We start from the raw sequence: 12,837 nt of genomic DNA on the forward strand, positions 1-12,837 counted from the left end.
ACCTTCGAAGGTATGATACCTTCGTACGAACGAAGGTACGAACGAAGTTACGACCGACGAAGGTGCGAACGAAGGTGCGTACGAACATTATTATATAATATAATAGTCTAGCTAGTTAGCAGCAGTATCATATCGTATGCACACATGCATATATACCTCGGGATATGCCGACCACCCAGAGGACGAATTTTCACACCACACGATCACACAGACGATTCGACCTCTGGAGAATTTTTATATATTACCTTCGTATTTATGAGGAATATGTGGAAAAATAAAAGGACGCATCTTACAAAACCGGATTATTATGCTTTCTGCACACTGCCAAAACTTGAGTTCCAGGTTTCTCTATCCGCATCGCAAGAGGCGAAGTTTCCGAGTGTCCAGTTCAACGATAAAAGAAAACATGTCCATTCAAGAATACATTGAGGAGCACGGTCTTGGCAAGAAAGTGGAGGATGTTATCAACGCCGCCGTCAAAGCCAAAGCACCTCAGCCGATCGCGTTCATGGTGCGAAGCCACCGGTAAAGTTGAGGGAGAAAGGGGCGCCCTCGACCGCCGTTTTGCCCCTCCACACCAGCTGTGTTACTTTTCCTCGGTATTCCCCGTCCTCACGCAATGATCGCAACACCCGATGACCCTCATTTTCCACGGTCTCTCGTTTTGTCGTCCTTAATGTTTTTTTCGGGGTTTTTCCCGATCCTTTAATTTCGTTTCTTGCTTCGGAAAGATGCCAACTTTACTGAACAACACCATGGAATGTATACCAAAGGCCGAGTATTTGAAGAAGCAGACCCCCGCGGCCATCACTAAAGTCGTCGCGCGCCAGATCTTTGACTCCCGTGGAAATCCCACCGTCGAGGCGGACGTGTACACCCATAAAGGAATGTTCCGTGCGATGACCCCTTCAGGAGCCTCGACCGGCATACACGAAGCCGTCGAGCTCCGAGACGGCGATGCCACGAAGTGAGTCGCGCCACCCCGACTCGTCTTAAATTTTCTTTGGCGCATCTCCGAGCACGTGTAGAGGCACGGCAGGACAGCACCGATTCAAAACGTTTTCTTCGAGGCACCGCGTTTTTCTTGAGTCCCGTGTTCTTCTCAGGTGGATGGGAAAAGGTGTCACCAGAGCTGTTGAAAACGTCAATAGCATTATCGCCCCGGCACTCATTGGGAAAGATCCCACAGATCAGAAGGGCATTGATGATCTTATGATCGAGCTTGATGGCACTAAGAACAAAGGCAAACTGGGTGCAAATGCAATTCTTGCCGTGTCCATGGCTGTGTCTAAAGCAGGAGCAGCAGAAAAAGATGTTCCTCTGTATAAGCACATCTCTGAGCTCTCGGGGAACACGAAGCTCGTGCTCCCAGTTCCTGCGTTTAACGTAATCAATGGAGGATCGCATGCTGGTAACAAGCTTGCTATGCAAGAATTCATGATTCTTCCTGTTGGAGCAACGACGTTCGCTGAGGCGATGCGAATGGGTTCCGAGGTTTACCACAATCTCAAGTCTGTCATCAAGAAGAAGTACGGACAGGATGCTTGCAATGTCGGCGACGAGGGCGGTTTTGCACCGAACATTCAGGAAAACAAGGAGGGTCTTGAACTGCTTAAAGAAGCGATCGAGAAGGCGGGCTACACTGGAAAGATCAAGATCGGCATGGATGTTGCTGCTGCTGAATTTTACACAGCGGATAAGATGTACGACCTCGACTTCAAGACCGAGAACAACGACGGATCTATGAAGAAAAGCGGTGAAGAAATGATCGCCATGTACAAAGAGTTTTGCGCCGAATATCCAATTGTTTCAATTGAGGATCCATTTGATCAAGATGACTTTGAAAACACCGGCATCCTCACTAGCTCGGGGGTGTGCCAGGTGGTTGGGGATGATCTCCTGGTAACTAATCCTGAACGTGTTGCGACCGCCATCGAAGCGAAGGCTTGCAACGCCCTTCTCCTGAAGGTAAATCAGATTGGCTCGATATCTGAGGCCATTGAAGCTGTGCGAATGTCTAAGAAGGCTGGTTGGGGTGTCATGGCTTCACATCGCTCTGGTGAGACTGAAGACTCTTACATTGCTGACCTCTCTGTCGGGCTGGCCACTGGTCAGATAAAGACTGGTGCACCTTGCCGCTCCGAGCGTCTTTCGAAGTATAATCAGCTTCTCCGCATCGAAGAAGAACTTGGCGCCGATGCCATTTATGCCGGTGAGAGCTACCGTCACATCGGTTGGTAAAACCTGGCTTGCCGGAGATGTGCAACGCCACAGAAGCACACGAAACTCAAACATCAGGACGATTAACGCAAAGAACTAGACTTTTGTAGTCAGATGACAAACCGAGGCGTGCAAGTGGCCCGGCTGCTTTTGCCACTTTGCCTCCCTTTTTTAACTAGCGGCGCGGCACAAGCGCGACTGGGGTGGGACCGCCTCCCTCCGGATGTGCGCGATATTTTCCAACACTCCGCGCGGCAAAAGTTGGACAGGTCTCATCACCGTCTGAACCCCGATCAATTGCTAGAGGGTCGCACACGCGCACTTCAAAGGTCCGCACTTGTCGATAATCGCCCCTCAGATCGCGCCAGTTTCCTTGTTTCGCAAGGATCCGCTCTACCGACCGCGCGCGGGTCGGTGTCGATAGACACCCGTAATAAGCGGCTCAGGCGCGAGTGTTCGTAGGGAAACTGCAGTGCCGAGTGCACCAGCAACCTGATTTCGCGAGAGATTCACGCGATGAAGCACGGCGCCGTCGAGAGCATGTGTGTTGGGTGCCGCGTTGCGCATCTCAACAAAAAGAGCTGCGAAACTTACGAAGGTATTATATTATACGAAGGTAGTTACGAACGAAGAAGCAATGTAAGTTTTGTTTATCCTCCGTTCACAGCTAACCCTGATTACGAGAAAAACGTGTGTGTTTTGTCTTCGCAAGTTTGACGTGCGTGGATGGTACGAGTAGGGTTTTTCAACGGTTTCTCCGTATCAGCACCAACGATTTTCGTGCTAATCGTTATGTGAACGGCTGGCCGCTGCAAATCTCAAACGAGCCTGCCACTAACCAACTGATTAGCCGCGTTTTACAACTGGTCGAACGTGGTCTGTTTCGATCATTAGCTCCCAAGAGATCGAGTAGTCGAAGGGCAACCGGCGTCTCGCGTCTTAAGAACTACACTCGAGCATGACGTCACATTCAGCGCGAGCCTTCTGGAACCATCCCGCAGGACCCAAAACTATTTTCTTTTGGGCCCCGACGATGAAGTGGGGCATCACGGCAGCGAATGTTAAAGATTTTAATCGACCTCCTGAGCTCCTCTCTGTTCCGCAGCAGTCTGCCGTTGCGCTCACTGGTCTCATCTGGTGCAAGTACAGCCTGGACATTATTCCAAAGAACTATAATCTGCTTAGTGTGAACGTCGTAATGGCTGCAACGGGGCTTTACCAACTTTATCGAAGAATGCGTTTCGATGGCCTCGCTGGGAAAAGGAAGACATGTTAGCTGTATCTACGACGAGACATATTGTATATCGAACTCTCTTGGTCGCATCCGAGGCTTTGCCAACTCATTGAACGCCTATAGGCTCTAGCTAGCTACATAGGGCCAGACACACGTCTAAAGACTGTCAAATACGTGGCTCCCTCGTTGCGTTTTACCTTCGTCCCTTCCTCTGTACCTCCACAAAGGTTTGGGACCACTGGGTCGTTCTGTACCTCTTCTGCGGAGAGCTGCTGGAAACATGGATGTACAGAAAGTTTATCTGACATCCACGAGCCGAGCTCCTCGACATCTGTGATTGTATACAGCAAGCCGCCAATCTGCAGAGCATAAGCATATTCCGCAAGCAAATTACGTTGTATGATTCTCCGTCGATGGTTTGCTGTCTTGAAGTGTGGGTCTGGAAATAAAAAAAATAGCTTTGATAACTGGCCCTTCCGAAAAAAGTTGGGCAGAAACTTCATAGAGTTTGTGCGGATACAAGAGATCTTGTCATAAACACCCTTGTGGTGTTGACACAACGCTTTGCACCGTTCTTTAACATACTGGCTGACCTTGTCCCGAATTTCTAGTCCTATGGCAAAGTGGTGCGGAAACGCTGGCGCAATCTTCACGAGAAGCCCGCCAAAGCCGCAACCCACGTCAACAAACTTCACCTGCAAGTCCGAGAGACTTCGATACGACTTTCCCGCACTGGGATACAGAATTCGCCAATCATATTTATCAGGGCGGAGCGGGCTGCTCAAAATCATGACGATTAGTGCGCTCGCTCAATGAACCTTAGAGAGCGGTCTGTGGGATCGGTCGTGACTCACACTGAAAATTGCGCGTCGCTGAGTGGGTTGCAGTGAGCTCGAGCTCGGTAGAACTTTTTTCGAGGAAGCAAGCTTTTTGGGCTGCCCATGCTGATTTTGTCGTGATGTTTGTAACGGATCGGTTCGTCCTCCATTTTGAAACATACCTTGTCGCAACTAGTGCTGACCAATGCCTTCAGGAAAAGATTATCTAACTTTTTCCTCGAGTTTATTTTAACAGTCGGTGCTAATAATAAGAGGTAAGGCCAGTGAATTGCAGATCGGGCTAGATTTTCACGCTAAATTTGAACCGTCATTCAAGAATTAAATGTTGCTTATATACAAGCAAATTTATTAGCCGGCCGAATATCATATTATTCGTATGATATCAAATAGTTAAATTTTTATAGATATCTAAAACAGACCGTCTGCTCGCGTGCACGGCGACATCGCGCGCGTCCGAGTCTTACCAGAGGTGTGATGTTTTACGCCATCGGCTCTTCAGCGGCAACTAGAGCAAACGGTCATCTACCTGGGAGGTTATCTATTACCTGCATACACGTGTGCACAGTTCGTGGCGTGAGAATGCACGAACGAACGAAGCGATCGATTGTTCTTCACGCGTTAAAAAAATATGGTTCCTTTCCCAGAGTTGCAGTGTCATCCTTGCGCAGGGGCCATGCTAATCTTCTCTGTATCGTTCCAATTTTAACAGATGTTCACGAATGAACAGGTATGGCATCCTGCTTTGGTATATATAGCGTTTATTTACATCTTTTTTTGCGGTTTATGGGTCGTCACTTTCGTGCATTTTTGAGTATGAAAGAGAATCCGGGGATCTGGACATTTTGCAAGTTATTTAAACTTATTATTGACTCAACTGGATAGCATCCACACACAATCACACATACACACGTAATACAATACAATCCATATATAGTCTACGTACATACACGGACACCATGCATGTATATACACACTCCGTGTATATGCAGTATCGGCTTTACGCCGAACGAATGACACGAACGAAGGATAAAAATATGATATATAGTACGAATAAAACCACTGAAAATACCCTAGCTAGCTAGCTAGCTATATCTATATATATCTAGCTACATATAAAAATATGATAGTATATATGTACGAATAAAACCACTGAAAATACCCTAGATATAGCTAGCTACATATTATTATGTCGACACACATATAAACCAATTCCGGCTTGTGTGCTCTGTCAGACCCTTGCCTGGTTTCGCCCCCGACCCGCCCCAACCAGTCATTCCTACTGTTATCGTGTATTGAGCGAGGTGGTGCTTTTCAGCGATTTGTCTGCCGTGTTTGCACACGCCTGATGGAGACCCCAAAACTTGACGAAGATAGCGCAGCTGTTCCAGGTGAAGGTTATATTTTTGTCCTGGAAAAAGCTACGCTTGAGGCGGCGAAGATTGGGAAGGCTTATCAGATCCTTAATTGCGACGACCACGCCAACTTCCTTCGCCGGCATGGAAAGGATCCCGCCAATTTTCGTCCGGACATCGTGCACCAGGAGCTGCTCGCTATTCTTGATAGTCCTTTGAACAAGGCAGGTCGCGTGAATGCCGTTTACGTACACACCCAGAAAAACGTTCTGATCAAGATAAGTTCACAAACCCGAATACCACGCACATTCAAGCGCTTCTGTGGCTTGATGGTTCAGCTGCTTCAAAAACTTTCGATCCGTGCAGCAAATGGACCTGAGAAGCTCTTCAAGGTTGTGAAGGGGCCGGTGACGAAGTATTTTCCTGCTGGTGCCCGTCGTGTCGGGTTTTCTTTCAGCGCAGCTGATGTGAAGGATTTCAAGTCATATATAAACGAGCTTCCCAGTGACGCTTGCGTGATCTTTACACTTGGTGCAATGAGCCACGGGATGATCGACTCAACATATACAGATGACCTGATATCCGTGAGCCATTATCCTCTGAGTGGTGCGTGTTGCATCGCGCGTATCACAAATTGTCTGGAGAACAAGTTCGGCATTTTGTGATTGACTCTTTACTTTTTGCCACTTGCATTATAGTTGATCGGCTGCCCAATCGACATTATTTGCGGTCCTATCTTGCTTGATGGCAGCTCGTCTGCGACCGTGATAGGGCACTCCCCCTCAAAACAGCAACCAGGCAGATGGTTACTGCATGATGAAGTTCGTGTGCGATCAACAGAGTCATCCGCACATCAGTATATAGACTGCTCATCAGGTGAGCTACGTAAGGGTATTTGGATGAGTCGCTACTTTCAAAGGAAATACTAAGCGCTACATGGCTCAGCCAGAATCGAGCCGTAACATATTCGCCTCGACATGTACACGCGTGTTGGTGTAAGCGCAGGAGGCTTATCATCAAATCATTGACGCTGGACCGCTGTTGGAAAACCCGATGGCCGCCTGTATCATGCATTCTTCCCGCACAGCAGCGGTGCACATACCAAGCATTTTTTCTTCCGAAAGACGTCTTTGCAAACACTGCGCAGTGCTGATCTGATCAGAAAATCGAGCTGTCTCAGCAGCGAGGTCTACAAGAGCTCGCTGTTGTGCTGCACCTGCTGCTCTTTCGGCAACTATCTTCAGCTTTGCAATTTTTTCGCCATCTTCTGCAAGTGTTCTTCCTTTATCTGCCTGCTGATATTTTTCGCGAAGTTGTGCGAGCTTGCTCAAGGTGCAATGCGCGGTGATCTCGGCTGCTGTGCGTGCCCTCTTGGCCGCTTCGGTGTCTGCTCGAGCACGATCTAAAGCTGATTTCATTGCTGATGTCGCATTGGTTCGCTTTCGTTGCATAGTTTGTAAAATCCATTTTAATTGGTTCATCTCACCAGTGACCTGAGTCACCTTCGAGTTAGTCATGGAGAGATGTGCATCCAACAATTTCAATAACACATTATAGTTCTGTGCGACCAAAATTTTTGCATGTGTTGCTGCGAGCTTGGTGCAGATGTCACGTAACTGAATTGCCTTGCGCTCGCCGTTTTCACTTGAGAATGTGAGCACTTCTTTCAATCTTCTCGCACGAGCTTCAGCGTTTGCACGGGCGTGATCAGCAGCAGATAACGCGAATGCAGCGGTGCTCTCAGCTCGACTTACCGCTGCGGCTGTTTCGATTTCATACTTAGTGCCTGCTATGTCAAGGGCGTTCTGAATAGACATCAAATCGCGAAGCAGTTCATGACTTCTACATTGGGCACATGAAACGGCATCGTTGGCATATGCCAAAGCATTCTTAAGACATTCACACTCACTCTGAATTGACCCCGTGCGTGCAAATGCAACATCGTAACTCTTTGCAGCGCATACGAGCCCCGCTTCGAGTTTTTGCAACATGTTATACTGCCCTCGGATGAGGCTGATCTCTTCCCGTGCTATATCCCTCTCGCTTGTCACTTCCATCACCAATGTTTGCATGATCCTTGCGATATACTGCGCCTGCTTAATTTCAGAAAAAAGTCCAGAGATCTTTGTGCTTTTTGAAGCATGCAAACGATCAAGAATCGAGCGAAGCCTCTCTAATTCGCGCCGTTCCGCCTGCATTTGTTGATATTGCATGCACAGTTCAGAATTTTTGTTCAAAATCTGGTGATGAAGAGAAGCTACATTCGCTGTCAAATCATTTGTCTTGCTGCGCAGTATGTGACGAGCACGCACTTCCTTTTTAAGATTCTGTTGCGCCCTGACGAGCTCTTCAACAACATGCTTTTCGACCAATTTGCCTGTCCGAAGTTCTGCAGTTGTCGTTTCCAGCTGATCCCTCGATCTTATGGCGAATCGAAGTGAGTCGGTCGTCTTACCGACCTGCAACTCCAGGATTTCACAAACCTCAACGAGCTCGTTCATCTTACTATTGGCTTCATTAAGCATGTTATGCAATTTCGCATTTTCTTCCACGATCCTCAACGCTCGCTCATCAGCCTCAAGAGCACGTTCACTTGCCGATGCGGCAGTATTTTCGAGAGCATGTAAGTACTCAGCATGACGTCTCGCCTTCATAAGCTCTTGTGCAAGTCTTAATGCACGGCGTTCAGAAATAGCAGTGGCCGAAGATGTTCCACTTGCGAGCATGCCCTTAACTGTCTCTGAAAGGCTGAAATTGGTCAGTACCTGAGCGAGACGTGGGTTACATGCATCTCTTGGATCACGTCCAATAACTTTAATGGTGGTCGCCAGCGCATGCATAATTGGCATGGCCACTACAATTGCGTCGCTATGCTCAGAGGCACACCACATGTTCAGTGCACCCCTACTTGCGCCCAAGGGATCTCCGTCCGTTGCGACCATCACCATCCGAACGCCCACACGTTTGCATCTTTTCGATGCATTGGACACCGCAATCTCGGACAAGGGACCAATTATCACCAGTATGCTACCTGCTAGCAGACTTCTGTCGACGGACGCATGCGTCTCACCCATTCCATCGCTCAGAAGAAGTCCCAAAGCAACATCAAATGCAGCATCACCAGAGATAGCGATTACAATCACGATTGGTATGTGTGCTTGAGAAAGAGGTGTGGACGCTGCCTTGCGTGTGCCATCTGTCTGGGACCCGGGAACTAGGCTTCTTAAAGCAGTCCGATTGGGCACAGTCACAAGAGAACCAAAATCGCGTCGCGTGGTGGTTCCTCCGTGGGGCAGGTATGCCGCGATCTCGACGGCGTGCCGCGGTGTGCGGGCTCGGATGCTACTAGGCGGCCCTCCCCCGACCGTTCTTGTGCTGTACCAAGCCAGAGGGAAACCGCAAGACAACAAGCGAGTAAGGATGGCGCGATGGAGGGTCTCGCCGTCCGTGATGACAGCGAGTGGCATGAGTCGAAGGACAGAGCTGGAAGCACTGGTTCCAGAGTGCCGGGTTCAATCTTCTGACCCTAACCGACAAAAATACTCGCAGAGCTACCTCGCTGCCCGACTAGCTAATCGACACACGCGCGAGAGCGTGCGGAAAGTGTAGCAAATAGACGGGTCGTCAGTTTCAAGCTCAATCGAGAACCGCCGGACTATTCGACCGCTATCCCGCCCGTAAGACTTTTAAGAGTTCACACAGGGGTGACGTAATTATCTGACACGCGGGTGTTTCGCCCTTTTTGTTGATGTCACGACATGCCGTCGAGACGCGCACTCACACACGCGCGCGCGCGCGCGGCCCGACGTAGTGGGAATGTCTAGTGTATGAGGAGGATGTGCAAAGCCCCCTGAATAGCTTTAATCACAAGTCGAAGCGTAAACAATTTCCACGCGTCGGCGTGTCCCTCGAGTGTGATGTCCAATCGTGGCACCCCGAAGAAAGTTCTCGAGCGAAACGCAGCCTTCGACAGCTTTTTTTACATCCTCGGGCAGCTAACGAGGAGCCCTTCAAAGTTGTTGCGACCGATTTTTGATTCATCCCCTTGCCATCGAGCAGTCGCGCCTCCCGCGGGGCCAAACGATGAGGCGGATCTTTGCGCCATGAAGCAGTTTCTCAAAAATCTGTCTTTTTTCTTTGAGGTACGAAGGTAAGAGTTATCTAAAAGTTAAATACCATACGTTCGCGGGCAGCGGGAAAATGAGGGTTTTGAGTTGTTCAGAATAATAAACGCCGCGGCTGACTTTTTTTTTTGAGTATATTTTTCGGCTGACTCTCTCCGCGAGTGTGCACGCGTGCGTTTTCGATCTGCGCGTGACTAAAACAGGGTCGCGCGTGTTTGTTTTCCCTATGGCGCCCAGTCAGGACGGCGAGCGAGCTGAGCGGCTCACTAATACGCTGTTCGGCGCCAAAGATGGAGGACGACATCGTCAGCAGCGCGCATTGGTGTTGACGAGTTTGCGTCGCACGATGCGACGTTGCGCCTGAGCTACGGTTTCATTGGCGAGTTGACGGTCTATTAACCCCCAAAACCATGATATTGTCGTAGCTAAGGCGCAACATCGTATCTGACGACGCAATCTCGTCAACGCCGATGCGCGCTCCTGATGATGGCGTCCTCCATCTTTTGCGCCGAGTAGCGTATTTGCCAGTTGTCGAGGGCGCTCGCCGTCCACACTGGGCGCCATACGGAAAAAAACACGCGCGACCCTGTTTGTTTGGCGCGGAGCGCGTGTCGGTATTTGCAACCGACCGGTGATCGTATGGTAACCGCACTGCCGACCGAAAGTCAACGATATAGGGCAAATGGTCTATTAATAAATAATAATAAAAACTCTGCAGTGCCCGGACAGTCACGTCACGTATTCGGCGCGCGGTGTGGTGGCGCGCGTTTTCGTCCCCGGGGGGTCGGCATAGCCGCGTCGCGTGGTCGTGCTCGTCGTTGTGCTCGTCGTCGTCGTCGTCGTCGTTGTCGTGGACGTCGCGCGAGCTGTAACGCGCGTCGCGTCGCAGCGTGTGCGCGGTCGTCGTCGAGACGGGTGAATGTATATGGTATGGTAGATAAAACCTCGGTTGTCTACATAAATAATGTATGGAGAAATTAACCACGCGCGACTCCTAAATATATACCTGGTCGACGATACCATCCAGGTGATTGTGACATTATTGTCAAGAATAAGTCAGAGTCCTGATATGATCGGCTATGCCGAATATCATAATAAGTATTCTATTGATATTTGTATTTATTTATGCATATAATTTATATAAATACCTTCATATTTACGGAATGTATGCTACGTATGTACGTGTAATACGAAGGTAATTTGCATCACATGGTATGCATATTTTACTCTACACACATAAATACGAAGGTATATTAAAATATTTAGAAGAAAGGTATAGATATCTATGTTGAATATATATACATATAAACATTCGTTACGAAACTTATGATTATTTATATTATGTATTACCTTCGTATGTACACATATATATAAATAACTTCGTAATATTATTAGTCTATTTACGAAGGTATATATTTATACCATCCACCTTCTTATTATTTTAATAGTATTTTAAGTAGTGAATATGCTACTCATATTTATTTATTCACATTTAAAAAATAATATATACGCAACCGATATAAATTATATGTACTTCATCTATGTATCTCTACGAAGCTTTTTTATTTTTTATTTTTTTTAAAATATTATTCATAGGGGCGGACTCATAATCTTTATATGCCTTCATATCGTGATGCTCATTATAAGTTACCTTCGTATGTGGGTGGAATTTTGATATAGACAATGCTCCTTCGGTCAACTAGCTAGCATTTCCTAACTGACGACACTGTCCAAAATTGGTCGACGGTCCATTTTGCTCACATGCAGGCAGTTGTAGTCCAGGGGCAATTGCGGAAGAACATACTGGGAGCGAATGAAATGTTACGCGCTGTCAACGATTGGACCGAAGAGGTAAAAGTCGAGGACGACGCCCTTCTCCGTGAAGGATGCGTTGTTCTAGGATCCAACCAAGGCGAACGGTCTAGGGCGGTCGGCGAACGGCCACCTGGCAAACTCAGGGATTCCACTAGTCCTCAACATGTGCCTGGCGAGGACGCCAACGCGATATTCGTTAATGGGAATCTTATCCGTCCTGTGCGGAACAAACAATCACGTTGCCACCTGGCAAGTGCTCGTCAATCGCAGCGGTCGGCTTGCCTACAAACAAGTGAAACATTCACTGATCGTGCGCTTCGCTCCGTCAAGTCAGGCGACTGGGTCGACGCAGAGGTAAACTGCAATGAAGCCTTGGAACTTAACCGACGATGCATGAAGGTAAAATGTTCCTCGTCATAACGTTTGCACCTGTAAAACTGACGAGAATTGCATCAGGCATACAAATTACGAGGGATGTGCAGGAGACAGCTGGGAATTCTCCCTCGGTCAATGTCAGACTTTGAGCGAGCTCTTAGGTTGGAGCCGAAATGCTATTCATTGGCGAGAGAGCGCGACAACTGTAGATCGGAGCTCGAAAAAACTGAAAATGTGCTTCCATCAGTGTTACGCATCGTCGCAGTAAGGAACTTGAGATAATAATCGCGGAAGCAAGAATTCAGTCGACCGAGAAAAATAGGTCCAAAATAATCCACTCAACATATCATATCATATCATATGAGGTATCATCAGATACTTGTAGAGGGAGAAGGTGTGGCTACGCTCACACTTGATATTTTTGTACCTTCGTAAGTGTTAATTAAGCGCATCGACCATATATCTAATACTTATCTAATGCTAAATATATAGATAGGTTTACAAAATCTACCATCCCGGCGTGCGGATATACCTTCGTATAATCTACCACGCACTATGATGTGAGATCATGTAAACTTCATGTAAACTTCATATGTATGTAAACTTCATGTTAAAAATTAATTCCTCCTATATACATCCTGAAGCGCGCCGCGCGCTGACAGGAGCGATTTTGTAACATGACCAAGATGCGCGCTCATGTAGCCGCTGACGCGCGAGTAACAAGCGGCGCGCTGTATCTTTAGGGTCCGCGCCGTGTCTTCAGGGGGCTGGGGTTGGGTTTTCAGGGTTTAGGGTTTAGGGTTTAGGGTTTAGGGCGCGAATCGGCTCGTTGGCCACTCCCTCAGCCAGTTCCCAGCCGGGGCCAAAATTCTAAACAG

At 48.1% G+C, this 12,837-nt stretch overlaps 7 protein-coding genes across 7 annotated transcripts; 5 read left to right on the forward strand and 2 right to left on the reverse strand.

Annotated features, from left to right (window-relative positions):
- Window positions 1-344: 344 nt before the first annotated feature.
- Window positions 345-2,784, forward strand: MICPUN_107587 (enolase). The gene is made up of 3 exons (XM_002507232.1): window positions 345-511; window positions 774-967; window positions 1,107-2,784. The coding sequence occupies exons 1-3, from the start codon at window positions 407-409 to the stop codon at window positions 2,239-2,241; spliced, it is 1,434 nt and encodes a 477-aa protein (XP_002507278.1). The 5' UTR covers window positions 345-406; the 3' UTR covers window positions 2,242-2,784.
- Window positions 2,785-3,178: 394 nt separating this feature from the next.
- Window positions 3,179-3,496, forward strand: MICPUN_77410 (predicted protein; the record flags this gene model as incomplete). Its single annotated transcript, XM_002507233.1, has 1 exon — window positions 3,179-3,496. The coding sequence occupies one exon, from the start codon at window positions 3,179-3,181 to the stop codon at window positions 3,494-3,496; it is 318 nt and encodes a 105-aa protein (XP_002507279.1).
- A 92-nt stretch (window positions 3,497-3,588) lies between these two features.
- MICPUN_77481 (predicted protein) lies at window positions 3,589-4,397 on the reverse strand (the record flags this gene model as incomplete). Its single annotated transcript, XM_002507630.1, has 2 exons — window positions 3,589-4,231; window positions 4,309-4,397. 2 exons carry the CDS (start codon window positions 4,395-4,397, stop codon window positions 3,589-3,591), a joined length of 732 nt encoding a protein of 243 aa, XP_002507676.1.
- A 602-nt stretch (window positions 4,398-4,999) lies between these two features.
- MICPUN_51742 (predicted protein) lies at window positions 5,000-5,231 on the forward strand. The gene has a single exon (XM_002507234.1). It carries the CDS (start codon window positions 5,023-5,025, stop codon window positions 5,173-5,175), a length of 153 nt encoding a protein of 50 aa, XP_002507280.1. The 5' UTR covers window positions 5,000-5,022; the 3' UTR covers window positions 5,176-5,231.
- Window positions 5,232-5,638: 407 nt separating this feature from the next.
- MICPUN_77569 (predicted protein) lies at window positions 5,639-6,310 on the forward strand (the record flags this gene model as incomplete). The annotated part of the gene is made up of 1 exon (XM_002507235.1): window positions 5,639-6,310. The coding sequence occupies one exon, from the start codon at window positions 5,639-5,641 to the stop codon at window positions 6,308-6,310; it is 672 nt and encodes a 223-aa protein (XP_002507281.1).
- Window positions 6,311-6,532: 222 nt separating this feature from the next.
- MICPUN_51743 (predicted protein) lies at window positions 6,533-8,299 on the reverse strand (the record flags this gene model as incomplete). Its single annotated transcript, XM_002507631.1, has 1 exon — window positions 6,533-8,299. A coding segment is annotated over one exon (1,633 nt), but the record flags the coding sequence as incomplete, so codon positions are not given.
- Window positions 8,300-11,513: 3,214 nt separating this feature from the next.
- On the forward strand, window positions 11,514-12,449 carry MICPUN_51745 (predicted protein). The gene is made up of 2 exons (XM_002507236.1): window positions 11,514-11,983; window positions 12,041-12,449. The coding sequence occupies exons 1-2, from the start codon at window positions 11,531-11,533 to the stop codon at window positions 12,239-12,241; spliced, it is 654 nt and encodes a 217-aa protein (XP_002507282.1). The 5' UTR covers window positions 11,514-11,530; the 3' UTR covers window positions 12,242-12,449.
- Window positions 12,450-12,837: the final 388 nt, after the last annotated feature.

This window comes from Micromonas commoda, chromosome 1 (assembly GCF_000090985.2).
Source record: "Micromonas commoda chromosome 1, complete sequence".
In the NCBI taxonomy this organism is placed as follows: Eukaryota; Viridiplantae; Chlorophyta; class Mamiellophyceae; order Mamiellales; family Mamiellaceae; genus Micromonas; species Micromonas commoda.

Bases quoted from the DNA above. Each gene is read 5' to 3' on its own strand.
- MICPUN_51745 (XM_002507236.1), top strand. From the start codon at position 11,531: ATGCAGGCAGTTGTAGTCCAGGGGCAATTGCGGAAGAACATACTGGGA. The intron at 11,984-12,040 runs GTAAAATGTTCC...GAATTGCATCAG, and splicing joins TTAACCGACGATGCATGAAG to GCATACAAATTACGAGGGAT.
- MICPUN_51742 (XM_002507234.1), top strand. From the start codon at position 5,023: ATGGCATCCTGCTTTGGTATATATAGCGTTTATTTACATCTTTTTTTG.
- MICPUN_107587 (XM_002507232.1), top strand. From the start codon at position 407: ATGTCCATTCAAGAATACATTGAGGAGCACGGTCTTGGCAAGAAAGTG. The intron at 512-773 runs GTGCGAAGCCAC...TGTATACCAAAG, and splicing joins CTCAGCCGATCGCGTTCATG to GCCGAGTATTTGAAGAAGCA. The intron at 968-1,106 runs GTGAGTCGCGCC...TGTTCTTCTCAG, and splicing joins CGAGACGGCGATGCCACGAA to GTGGATGGGAAAAGGTGTCA.